The following is a 13,850-nucleotide window of genomic DNA, read 5'->3' as shown; positions in this document are numbered from 1 at the left end:
TAATGTAGATTTTTTCAGAGAGAGAATGTTATTACAAGAACTTTATCACATTAACGAAAGTATCTTTGAATAACGCACATAAAAGTATATAAGTAGTCAAATATGAATAAATTCCGTTATATCGTGTATCAGGCAAGTCAGTTACGTTTCAAAATCTCCACGTAGAGCGTACGTAGCGAGGGTGGGCGAGAGATGGGAGCGGTGACGTCACGCAGGGGTGGCGCCTCGTTGCAGCCATCCACTCACATCTGCCAATATTTACACAGCGCCCCACCCCGTACGCACCCGTTCATATTTCAAATGCCCGCTGTGGGGAGACGGTAAAGACTACAAAATACCGGGTAACCTGGCCTCATGTTACACGGTAGCGTAATGTCTAAGGACATTTCATCACATCTAATATTTATAAAACCAATAAACTGCGTTTATTTACTTATTTATTTATTTTATGGTATAGGTTGGCGGACGAACATATGGGTCACCTGATGGTAAATGGTCACCATCACCCATAGACAATGACGCTGTAAGAAATATCAACTATTCCTTACATCAATGTGCCACCAACCTTGGGAACTAAGATTTCATGTCCCTTGTGCCTGTAGTGCTTGATTTTAGCTAATCATCATATTATTAATATACGAACCAATATTAATGGAATAGACTTTATATTTGGACTACGATATTAAAAAAAAAAAACTATAATATATATAAAATAATTAAATTCAAAACGATATATCTTTCTTTATAACCACTGTCATAACAGTTTCGACATTTATATTCGAAGTAATTCATTATGCTTGACAATTTCGCGGATACGTATATTTATTTATTAATATATTAATACAAGAAAAGCAAATAATTGTTAGTATACGATATCACACGCTGCATATTACAAAACGGTGTAACACCAGTCCATCAAACTATCGGATCAAACGAATAGCAACGCGTTTGTATGAATCGATGCGTTTCGCTCTTTACCGATTCACGGTGATTTTATAATCCTCACTGCGAACCGGTACAAAAACAACCCTCGGAACATAATCGAATTGATATAATAAAATTATACAATAAAAACCTAACGAATAAAAACAACCAACGACGATAGAATTATCGGGGGCCGCTTAAAGACATACACAAACAAAATATCTTTGTAAACTTACTAACAACAATATGCAATACGGAAAAAATATTTTTTCAAAAAAAAAAACTACTGATCAAGACAACAAGATATACAGCCAATTATTATTTAATTAGAATTACCGTGTAACTTATGTGTAAAATATTTATAGATATATGTATGTTAAACATCAAATTACTACAATTTTAATTTAATATGAATAGTATGTACTTATACATATATATATATATTCCGCCGGTTGTACCATCTATTTTTTTTATGTGTTCTTACTTATCTGTTTAATTTGTGGTGTACAATAAAGTGTTTAAATAAATAAATAAAATAAATAAATATTACTACTTATACATATGTAAATCGCATAACAACCAATTCTGTAGTTTGGAAGAAGCAAACGAAAATGCGATTATGATTTCTAATGTAAAAAATAATTTATACAATAAAATAAACCGACTTTAAAATTAGAAACAGCTAGCAAACAACAAATAGAAGAATTTACCTATATCTATTAAACCACTAGACCGATTTTAATGAAACTTACACTGTTCCTTAAGTGTATCAAACTTAAATCAAAATTATCATATCAATACGACATATAGTTTTTGAGAAAATCATACATACCTAATAGATGTCGAAGAGAACCTCCTTTTTTTAAAAGTCGGTTAATAATTAATGTCTTCAATTAATTTATTATAACACCTTCAAAAAAATACGTCACCGATGTTCGTACATAGCTAATTATCAACGCTGAAGGAATACGTCGTAAGGTAACTTACCTGAGTCGTATACAATTCTGTCTCAGGAGCAACATGCTTCACTATAAAAGTGCCACCATGTGTGACAAATGTGTGCTCATAAACATCACGATATTGCATTCTCCCTTTCGTTTTACATGCATTTGCAAACATATCCTCTGGTACAATTAATTACAGGTTGTGAGAAAAATAGGATATAAAATTGCTCGAAATGACATCTATCGCTAAGAGCGATATTTATAGTAAGAATATATCGATATAAATAAATACACATATGTTTATATGAAGTTTGAAATAATATAATGTACATAAAACATACATGACACAGTTATATAGTCATCTCACTAAAATGAGTCTGATCGTACTTCGTCGAATGTGACCAGAGGGAGTCGTATCCAATGGTACTTTTTAAGAGTTTAATACATTTAGTATTTAAATGATTTTTAGTATATATCCTATTAGAAATTACAGAAGTTTTTTGTAGGACAAGTTTTAATCTGCCAAAATGAAATAAATATGCTCTCAGTAAATAAACAAATTCATAACGTAATATCTTAAATCGAAGTTTGTATACATAAATATACTTACGAAACGCTATCTTGTAAATAGGTAGATTTAAACATTTAAAAATCGAATACATTTTTTTTCGAAACAAAACCATCGATACGTCAGCAATCTCGAAAACTATAAAAACGAAAAATATCCAAAACAGCGATTCAATGTAAATAATCGAAGAAAAAAAAGCGAGTCGTATGAATTTTTCAAATTTGCATTATCACAGCGTGTCGGCAGACGGGCGTTTAGCACAAACAAACTCGCAAGATGTAAGGTGTGACGTCAAAAAGCGTGAAGTGCACTCAAAGACCACCCAGCGAGAGTGTAAATAAACCTTAATAGCGCCGAATCGAAAAACGCAACTTGATGTGACTGGGAATAATTTGTTATTCTGTATTCCGAGCTCGTAATCACAACTACCGGATACAAGTACCAGTACTGCTTCACTGTTTCGTATAAAAAATAAATTAACAGCGAATAAGCATGACTTGTTGGTAGGGTTTTACATGACAGTGTGTGGGTCTACCCACTCATCAGATATTCTACCGCTAGTATTGTTGTGCTCCGATTTAAGAAATAAGTTTATAAGCCAATGTAACGTAGCTACCTTAATATAACGCTTAATTTACCCTGAGAAGAACTTATTCTAAAATTTCTATCTTCAGTAAAATAATCAACTAAGAAAATCATAATTTTCCTTAAAGACTTAAGTGCAAGACTATTTTTAACTTTAGTACATTAAATTGTAACGTGATATATACATGTCGAATTTTACTAATATTTCGAATGTTTAGCGGTAAATATCTACAAGATCATCTTAAAGTTTTGAGTATATAGAATGTACATAATATGTACTTAACAGTAAGTCGGATGAACTTTGTATTACAATAAAATAAATACTTCTATAGAATATTAAGATGTAGGATACTATTTACTTCTATTTATTAGGACTCAATTTGAAAATTATACCAGTATTTCAACAACATTAAACTTTACATATAAACAGACCTATAAAATAATGAAATTAAATTTTATTTTATAGGATATAGTATTAAATATTTGACAACGCCATCTACTAGTGCATAGTGGAACTAAATAGCTAAGGAATAAAAACTTACGATAGATGACGCTACATACGAGAATTACAATAATAGCGTTTATAATGTAGTACTATGACAATAGATGGCGTTCATCGTAATATTATAAATAGTTATAATTTACCTTGATTTCTTCAAGTGTACGTTCCGCAAGTTTTGACTCCGCTGAAGATAAGCCGCTCTAAAAAAACAATAAGACATTTTAAATCTACATGTCAAAAAATAGGTCATTTCTAACAGATTACACTAAATAAAATTTTATTTTTATATAGTGTATTTGTACAATAGTATAAATAGGCAAATATATGTTATCAGGTATTATATATAGAACTTTATTCTTATTATAAAATAAATGACATACAAATTTGTTTAATTTTCCTAAAACATTCAATAATATATATGATCGAATTACGGTCACTTATTCATCACAATATATTTGTTATGTAAATAATAATTACTTAACTTGTAAACTATGTAAACTATGTTACCAAACAAAATAGGAACTAAGTTCATAAATTTTAACCTTATTGTGTAGAGAAATCGTTGAAGGTTATTGTATCATAATAATATGTTGATTTCTTGCCTTGATCTACAAACAACAACATACACATTAAATTTAATTTTTAATTAATATAATAGAATTTATTTATCCTATGTTATACAAATATTAATGTGTATATATTGAGCCTATAAACTATTCTGTTGCTTTTTAACTAATAAAATAATCAACAAGAAGACTAAATTAAACAACACGTTATAACATAATGGGTACGATCTATACAACAACAACAACAGCCTGTAAATTCCCACGGCTGGGCTAAAGGCCTCCTCTCCCTTTGAAGAGGTTTGAAACATATAACCACGCTGTTCCAATGCGGGTTGCTGGAATACAAATGTGGCACAATTTCTATGAAATTTGTCACGTGCAGGTTTCCTCACGATGTTTTCCTTCACCGCTGAGCACGAGATGAATTATAAAGACAAATTAAGCACATGAATCAGCGGTGCTTGCCTGGGTTTAAACCCGCAATCATCGGTTAAGATGCACGCGTTCTAACCACTGGGCCATCTCGACTCTACTGGGCCATCTCGACTCTTACGTACGATCTATATTATCTCTATATATAACAACTAGCTATGCCCGCGACCTTTTACGAGTTTGATTTGATTTACTCCTTATCATATAAGTTATCTCCCACTTAAAGTCCCGTCAAAATCGGTCCAGCCGTTCCAGAGATAAGCGGAACAAACAGACAGACAGATAAAAATTGTAAAAAATGTTATTTTGGTATGTGTACCGTGTGTACATACATATGCATTGAGTAAGAAAGGGCTATTTTAATATTACAAACAGACACACCAATTTAATTATATGTATAAGCTATCTTACAATTAAACTATAGCAAATAATTAGGAATATTAATTGAGTATTGTATTCGATCGAGCTATCTGTCGGGTCTACATTTCATAGATCTTCTTTTTGGCACAAAATATAAAGTAAGTTTTAAACATACTACATTTATAACTTATATAATAGGTTGGGGAAAAAGTTTCTTCGTATTTTATATGAAAATTCAAAAAGTTTTTTTTATCGTTTATTTACATTTGACTAAAGTAGGTATGTAGGTGCCATTTTGTTCCATAACTTTTTGCCATCTTGTTGGTAGTGACATGATCCCATTGCTGTAAAAATTTTGGGGCTTCTGATCGAAAAACTGCGACAAGTGGTTTTGGCAGTCCTCTCGTGATGTTAACCTGACACTGCCTAAGGAATTCTGCAGAGACCGAAACAGATGAAAATCTGAATGTGCAAGGTCAGAACTATACGGCGGATGCATTAATACCTCCCAGCCAAACTCTCGTAATTTTTGTTGAGTGGCTAAAGATGTGTGAGGTCTAGCGTTGTCATGGTGAAAAACCACAACCCTTCTGTTGATCAATTCTGGCCGCTTTCTCTCAATTTCTTGCTTCAATCTCATCAATTGTTCGTAATACAGTTCTGAATCGATGGTCCTGCCGGGCGGTAACAGCTCATAATGAATGATGCCCTTCCAATCCCACCATACACACAGCATTACCTTGTTGCGAGTTAATCCGGGTTTTGCCACAGTCTGTGAAGCTTGACCGGCCTTTGACCACGATCTTTTTCGCACGTTCTTGTCATATGTGATCCACTTTTCATCACCAGTTATCAGCTTCTTCAAAAATGGTTCGGTTTCATTGCGTCGTAATAAAGAATCACAAATGAGTACACGGTTCATTAGGTTTCTTTCAGTGAGTTTATGAGGCACCCATATATCGAGCTTTTTTGTGTACTCAGCTTTATTCAAATGAGTCAAAACCGTTTTGTGGTCAATTGCCAGTTCTTCAGCTACATCGTTACTACTAATATGCCGATCTTGCTCCACTTTTTCAAAAATGGCATCAATTTTGTCCGTAACAGGGCGACCAGAGCGAGATGCATCTTTGATATCAAAATTTCCGGCTTGAAAACGCTTAAACCAAACTTGCGCTACTCTCACAGATACTGCATTAAGTCCATAAACATCACAAATTTTTTTCGCGGCTTGAGTTGCATTTTTACCTTTTTTTATAGTAAAATTTTAAAATGTATCGAATTTCTTCTTTAGATTCACTCATTTTAACAACAACAAAAACAAATGAAAATCACACAAATTCCTAATTTGAATTTGGAAGTGCCTTCTTTAAAATTAAAACTTTTTAATGATACCAAAACCAGCCAGATACAAATGGTATAGCCAAGGAGATTTTATTACAAGTTCATACATACTATATGCGAAAAGACTTTTTCCCCAACCTAATATGTAATAATACTTGATTATAACGCCGCCTATCAGATCGTTTCATGATATGAAACATCTCGACAAAAAACATTAATATGACCTCAATCGGTCAAGTCGTTCCGTAGTCATATTATTCGATACAAGATTTTGTACATGATAAAAAAGGTTGGAATTAATACCTGTTGACTTCCAGGCAGGTTACATTACATACATATATATGTAAATGTATTTAACTAATATGATTGTATTTTTTAAATGTTGAAAATGAGTAACTACTGAGTTTCTTGCCGGTTCTTCTCGGTAGAATCTTCTTTCCGCACCGGTGATAGCTGCACTTAATTGTGAAATGACGAACCAAAAGTGCTTGTAAAAGCCCACTTGAATAAAGTTTATTTTGATTTTAATTTAGAGTCAGTTACACGATTAGTAACAGACGCACCAACAAATATAGATATCATACGAGCTACCCGATTTCGTACGAGTAAATATTTTATCCCGCATCAAAAGAGTAACTACTGAGATTCTTGCCGGTTCTTCTCGGTAGAATCTACATTCCAAACCGGTGGTAGATTCACTAAATATAGTTGTTAAATGATAATTCAAAAGTGCTTGTAAAAGCCTACTTAAATCAGAAAGTGGCTTTTGTTACACTACTTATAACTGAAGAACGGATGAACCAATTTGGCTGAAAATTTGCGGAGAGATAGCTTAGAACCAGGAGACGGACATAGGACTTCCTATTCGACACAAACACGCATCTAACATGGAATAACAAAACACAAATTACACATTATAACGATGTTACAAAAAGTCAGTTAGATATTTAGTGGTATACTTTGTATCACAGGGGCGGGTAGGGGCGCTAGTATATTTTGATTTTGGTTGATATTAATATCATACTTTATAGAACACGGCATATTTTTTACGCATTTATTTAAATATATCATATTCCTGAAATAATTGATTCTAATTTCAAGTGTAAAAGACGAATTTTATCTACAGCGTTCAAAATGAATATGTTATTTTGATAAGGCTTGATACATTGTGAATATTAAATTCAATATTATAAAATGTTGGTCCCGGTGAGTTATCTCTAAAAGATAAGTATAAACCGTTACTTCTGTGACTTTTCGTTACACATTTTTGAGACGTACAAATATCTCAAATCGTCATCCTGCCCTTATCCCAATTTTATTTGGGGTCGGCGCAGCATGTCTTCTTCCATACTTCTCTGTGAGACGTCATCACAGAAGTAACATTTTTTCTAACCATATCATCTTTCATACAATCCATCCATCGTGTCTGTGGTCATCTACCTCTATATCCATCAAAATCCATGACCAAGGCCTTCCTCACAATATGTTCCTCATTCCTCCGTATAACATACTTATACGATACAAATATCTTATAGACAGCATAAAGTTTTTGCCTTCTGTTTTGACAGCTCAGTTAATGTTTTCCCCATCAGCGACTATTAAACTGTGTCTTCAACTGTCTTTAGTGTCTGCGACTTCGCTCATGTTTGAGGAATTGGTCTTCAGGTATGTATACGAGCTTGCTTCATACGCAATTTCCTCAAAATCTGTTCAGTAATTTCCACGGGAAAGAGTAACAAATAGGAAGAGTTACTTTCTCATTTATAATATTAGCATAGATTATATATAGTGTATATATGTCTTAAAGTAATGTTGTAAAGTAAAGTAACAGCCTGTAAATTTCCCACTGCTGAGATAAGGCCTCCTCTTCCATTAAGAAGAGAGTTCGGAACATATTCCACCACGCTGTTCCAATGCCGGTTGGTGGAATGCACATGTGGCAGAATTTCAATGATATTAGACACATGCAGGTTTCCTCACGATGTTTTCCTTCACCGCAGAGCACAAGATGAATTATAAACACAATTAAGCACATATAGCGATGCTTGCCTGGGTTTGAACCCGCAATCATCGGATAACATGCACGCGTTCTAACCACTGAGCCATCTTAGCTCCATATATATGTCTTAAAAGTATTAAATTAATTATAAAATATCTGTATCGGTCATTTATGTAAAACCGGAAACACAAACATACACATCTTACCTGTTGATATTAGTATAATACGTATAAAGATACGCGCTCAATCAAAACATCAGAGTGATGTTATCAACGATAGACTTTAATATCTTGATAAGACATTAATTAAGATTGATCAACACTTTTTATATCTATAATTAAGTTGGTAACGTAGAAAGTTAATAGTGTCTCTTGTTATTTAGACCAATTTATATATTTTCTTTTACATCTTTAATTTTTCATATATAGTTATAGGTAGAATTTTTTTATGTAATAGGCAGACGGACGGGCTAATAGGATTTTGATATAAAGTGACCATCTCCATCTATAGATATTGGTGCCGTAAGAAATTTTATCCATCCCTTACATATCCAATGTGCCACCAACCTTGGGAACTGAGATGAAATGGCCCTTGCTCTTTTAGTTACTCTACCTCACCATTAAAACCGGAACACAACAATTCTAAGTATTGCTGTTTTTACGACAGAATATCTTATCCGATGCTATCTATACAGAGAGCCTTGCACAAAGAACTCTAATCTATACATATAATAAAATTGGAGTGTCTGTTTGTAATATTAAAATAGCCCTATTTTACTCAATACATATGTATGTATACACGGTACAATATACCAAAATAACATTTTTTAAAATTTTTGTCTGTCTGTCTGTTTGTTCCGGCTAATCTCTGGAACGGCTGGACCGATTTTGATGGGACTTTTACTGGCAGATAACTGGTATAATAACGAGTAACTTAGTCTACAATAATTTTTTTTTGTTGTTAAATGTTAAATCAAACGCGTACAAGGTCACAGGCACAGCTAGTAAAATATATATGTTCGTTTTTTTTATTCTTTATTATAATTGTATCTAAAATGTATATTTTTATTTAGTTAATACTCCGTGTTAGCAATTCTGATTCTGAATAAAGTTTATCTTATCTTTGTATATAGCATTTTTCTGACCGTGTATATGTATAAAAGCAGCTGACTGGACTATTTTTAAAAATTAGGTGAAAAACAATGATATGATATTATTATTTCACAGACTAGTTTTTATTGATATAAATTTATTATTACTAACATTATAACGTAACGAGTAGAATACCCAAATGTGTATTACGTACCATTGTTAGCTTTTAATTTAGTAATTAAATTAAACTTATAAAATTACCCCTCAAAATTGTTATAATTAATAATAACATTATTTATATTCGAATAAAGTACATTTTTATTTCGATTAAATATATCGATTTTTATATATGAAACAAAATAATCGATTGCACCATGTTATATTAGTTTTAATTTTAGCTCTTCGACGTTTAAATATAGTTTTATATGTGTGTGTCTTATTGTTGTGTGTGTGTGGGTGTATCCCTAAGTCCTACACGACATGACAAGGTTGTATGATAGACCTTGATTCCGTGAGATAAAGTAACGTACGTAAGCAATTATCTGCATTAGATAGCGGTATACTTACACAGATGCTAAAATATTGATACACTTTTTTTCGCTGTAACACATTCACAAATAACGCTTTCAATATTATATTTTTTTAATTATTAGCTGTGCCAACGAGCTTATACGCGTTTGAAAACAAAACAACAACAAGAACAACAACAACAAAAAAATGTAGCCTAAGTTACTCCTTATTATATCAGTTATCTGCCAGTGAAAGTCCCGTCAAAATAGGTCCAGCCGTTCCCAAGATTAGGCGGTATAAACAGACAGACAGACAAAATTGAAAAAAATGTGTTTTTGGTATATGTACCGTGTATACATACAGGGCTATTTTAATATTACAAACAGACACCCCAATTTTATTATATGTATAAATAGACTAGCTGAAACAGCGGCTTTACCCGCGCGAAGATTATAAAACTACCTATAACATACAAAAACGTCAACCCCCATTTTAAGTCGAAATTAATTAAAAAAAAACTATCTTCATACAAAATTTCATCTAAATTGGTTCAGCGGTTTCAACGTAAAGAGGTTACACATAAATACCTTCGCATTTGTAATTTTAGTGTGGAGGTAAAGGCGTTAAATATCCCACTGCTGACACTGAAAGATCTTATCCTTGAGAAAACAGATGTGACAACAATTTATGCAGCTGATGTTAGATTCCGATACGATATATTTGAGTGACCAGCTTTTAAACGTAAATGAATCAGCACTATTGAACACGACATCAATTATGTATAAAAACTAAAAAATAAACTCTCAGTATTCCTTAAGTTTGAACGCACAATCATCGGTTAAGATTGCTTCGTTATAGCAACTAGGCTATCTCTACTCACTAGAATATATTATATCGTCTGTACGTAGTATATAACAATGTCGCTTCCTGTTGTTTGTACGTTCAGATCTCTTAATCTACTCAATTGATTTTAATGCGGTTCTCATAAGTAAACGAAGGGATTCAAAAGGAGGTTTTATAAGTGTATTACATGTATACTATAGTGGAGAAAAGGCAAGAGTTTCAATTTTCCTAGCCGAAAAAAATAAATAAAAAATATTATGTTATGTTTTGCCTCTTCAATCGAAAAGTTCTTTATATACCCTTATTGTACAGCGTGAAACCGGAACGGGAGTTAGTGAAATTAGATAAAGATTAAGGGCGAACTATAATTTCCTTTAAACACGCACGAGTAAGAGTTGAAGTTTTCAAATTCAAGCCATGATACATGACTGTAGGGTTACAAGATATTTTCAAATACAGAAGGATGAATTTATTTATAGCGTTGAGGCAAATGCTAAAGGTAATATAATACATAACAAATCCATCCTCATAGTATTCCAGGCGCCACGCGTCAAGGAACAAATGAAATAAAGATAAAGCTCAGTGCACACAATAAATACATGATTTGGCTTGTTCAATTTTTTATAGGATGGCTTGAATCAACATGACCCAGTTAATCTAGTAGTTAGTACTCTACTTTTTATAGGCTGACTGACGAATGGCCATCTGATGGTATTGACCATTAACAAGGCCGCCATAAGAAACTTCAATGATTTCTTACATTGTCTTTAATATATAATGGAATTGAGATTTTTGACATTCAATTCGGAACCGTTGACGCCAAAACATAAGAAATTTCCTTATATAGAAAACAAAAAGTCAAATCAGCTCTTACTTACTTCTGAATAGTCGTAAAGATAAATTTAAAATAAACCTTTTAAAAACGTCTTTCCTTTCGTTTACACACGTTAAAAATACGCATACGGATTTATTTGCATGAGCATTGTTAAATTAACCTTATTAGTATATAGGATTGATAAAAATAAGAAAACTTTAATTCATCAACATCAACAACAGCCTGTAAATTCCCACTGCTGGGCTAAAGGCCTCCTCTCCTTTTTGAGAAGGTTTGGAACATATTCCACCACGCTGTTCCAATGCGGGTTGGTGAAATACACATGTGGCAGAATTTCTATGAAATTTGTCACATGCAGGTTTCCTCACGATGTTTTCCTTCACCGTTAAGCACGAGATGAATTATAAAGACAAATTAAGCACATGAATCAGCGGTGCTTGCCTGGATTTGTTGTAAGAATTGTTTGTACTTATTCAATTAAAACGGTTGCAAATACACAAATTGTCAACTATTTCGGTGGCGACGCACCTTTACAGTTCGCACATTTGGAAAAACGCCAAGGTATTTCGTAAAGGACAGACGGTCACTGAAAACTGCTACATATTTTGGAACATTCTACTTTTCCTTTTATTCAAATATATATTTACAAATGAAGACACATTTTTAGGATTCCGTACCAAAAGGTTATGGAACGTTAGTACTAAGACCGCTGTCCATCCGGGTGTTTGTATGTCTGTCTCTCACAATTGTATCTCATGAACTACCGTTATAACAACAAACGTTAAAAACCAGAATAAAATAAATGTTTAAAAGGGCTCCCAAAGAACAGAAAATATTTTATGCCATTTTTATAGGACCCTTCAAGGGCGAATTTGACTCGCACTTAGCTGGTTTTTTAGGACGCATAATTTAATAGACTACTAAATCTATTTACATAAAACTTATATCAGAAGACGCAGCATGTTTCAGCATGTTTGAAAAGGTTTTAGTATATCACGACTAATAATCAGATTAATTCCCCCCGCGGTGTCTATACGCGATAAAGTGTAAAATGTATTAATTATAGAATATAATGACCTGGCGATACATTGCCTCATAAGGCACAAATGTATAAAAAATTGTTATTCATTTTGTTTTTGTTGTTTTTATATTCGGACGTATGCAATTGAATGCATATCTTCCTCTAGCACGGAATGTTCGAATAGAGCCAGCAAGAAACTCAATAAATATTCTTTTTTCTTTTATGAAACATCTTTGATGTCATTTTATTGTATTTTAGGTAAAAATAGTAAACTTGATCTTAGGCTTACTATAATTAATTACAATCAAATGTTATTAATCAACAATACAATGAAATGTTTAATATACTATACCTACATACATTGTTATGTACATATATGTATATGGCTACCTATATAATCTCTGTTCTAAATTAACCAATTGATTGTAACAATTGTATAACACAGTACATCATTACGTAGTATAAAACAAAGTCGCTTACCGCTGTCTGTCCCTATAACATAGATCTTTAAAATTACGCAACAGATTTTGATGCGAATTTATATACAGCGACTCGAGAGGAAGGTTTTTGTATATATGTACATATATTGTTGGAATAAACAAGCAACATCTGCGTCACACAACTTCCCTTTAAAAAAAAAAGGCGGGATATTGGTAGTTGAGTAGTAGTGTAATGTGATTATTGATGGTTATTTGTGTTGTAGACTAAATGTTTTTCTATTGTGGTAGAGTAATTATTATTCTAAATTAAAGATAATTGTTTTAGAGGTTAACCTACTTCCTACTTCTGGTTCTAAAAATATAATATATGGACAATTGGTAAAGAAACACTGATAAATAAAAAAATATATAAAGTGATGTTGTAAATAAACAAATTCGAATAAATTCTAATCGATGCATATAATAAAATTGGATTGCCTGTTTATATTATTAAAATAACTTAATTGCTAAATTGCTCAATGCATATGTATACACGGTACATATACCAAAATAACATATTTATACAATTTTTGTGTATGTCTATCTGCTGTCTCTTTGTTCCGGCTAATTTCTGAAACAGCTGGACCGATTTTGACAGGACTTTCACCGGCAGATAACTGATATTATAAGGAGTAACTTAGGCTACAGTACTTTTTTTTTGTTAAATTGAAACGCGTAAAATGTCGCGGGCACAGCTAGTTACTAATATAAAACCGTGTCATACGTACGTCGGTCCTCTCGAGTACGAGCGTGCGCAACCTCGCGTACATCGCTTCCTCGCGCATGCGCGACGCGTCTCGTATCTCGCGCACCAAGTCTGTCAGGAATCCCGGCGAGTATTGACCGCCTG

At 32.8% G+C, this 13,850-nt stretch overlaps 1 protein-coding gene across 2 annotated transcripts in view; it reads right to left on the bottom strand.

The window, feature by feature from the left end:
• Positions 1-13,850, bottom strand: part of LOC124538489 — a 35,125-nt gene that overhangs the window by 8,343 nt on the left and 12,932 nt on the right. For both annotated transcript variants that reach the window (XM_047115567.1, XM_047115568.1), the window contains 2 exons: positions 13,729-13,847; positions 3,667-3,723 (listed from right to left, as the gene is read on the bottom strand). In XM_047115567.1, the coding sequence (XP_046971523.1) occupies positions 3,667-3,723; positions 13,729-13,847 (176 nt within the window). The remainder of the gene's footprint in view (positions 1-3,666; positions 3,724-13,728; positions 13,848-13,850) is intronic.

Source organism: Vanessa cardui, chromosome 20 (assembly GCF_905220365.1).
Source record: "Vanessa cardui chromosome 20, ilVanCard2.1, whole genome shotgun sequence".
Classification (NCBI taxonomy): Eukaryota; Metazoa; Arthropoda; class Insecta; order Lepidoptera; family Nymphalidae; genus Vanessa; species Vanessa cardui.
This window is presented reverse-complemented; position numbering and strand designations above follow the sequence as displayed.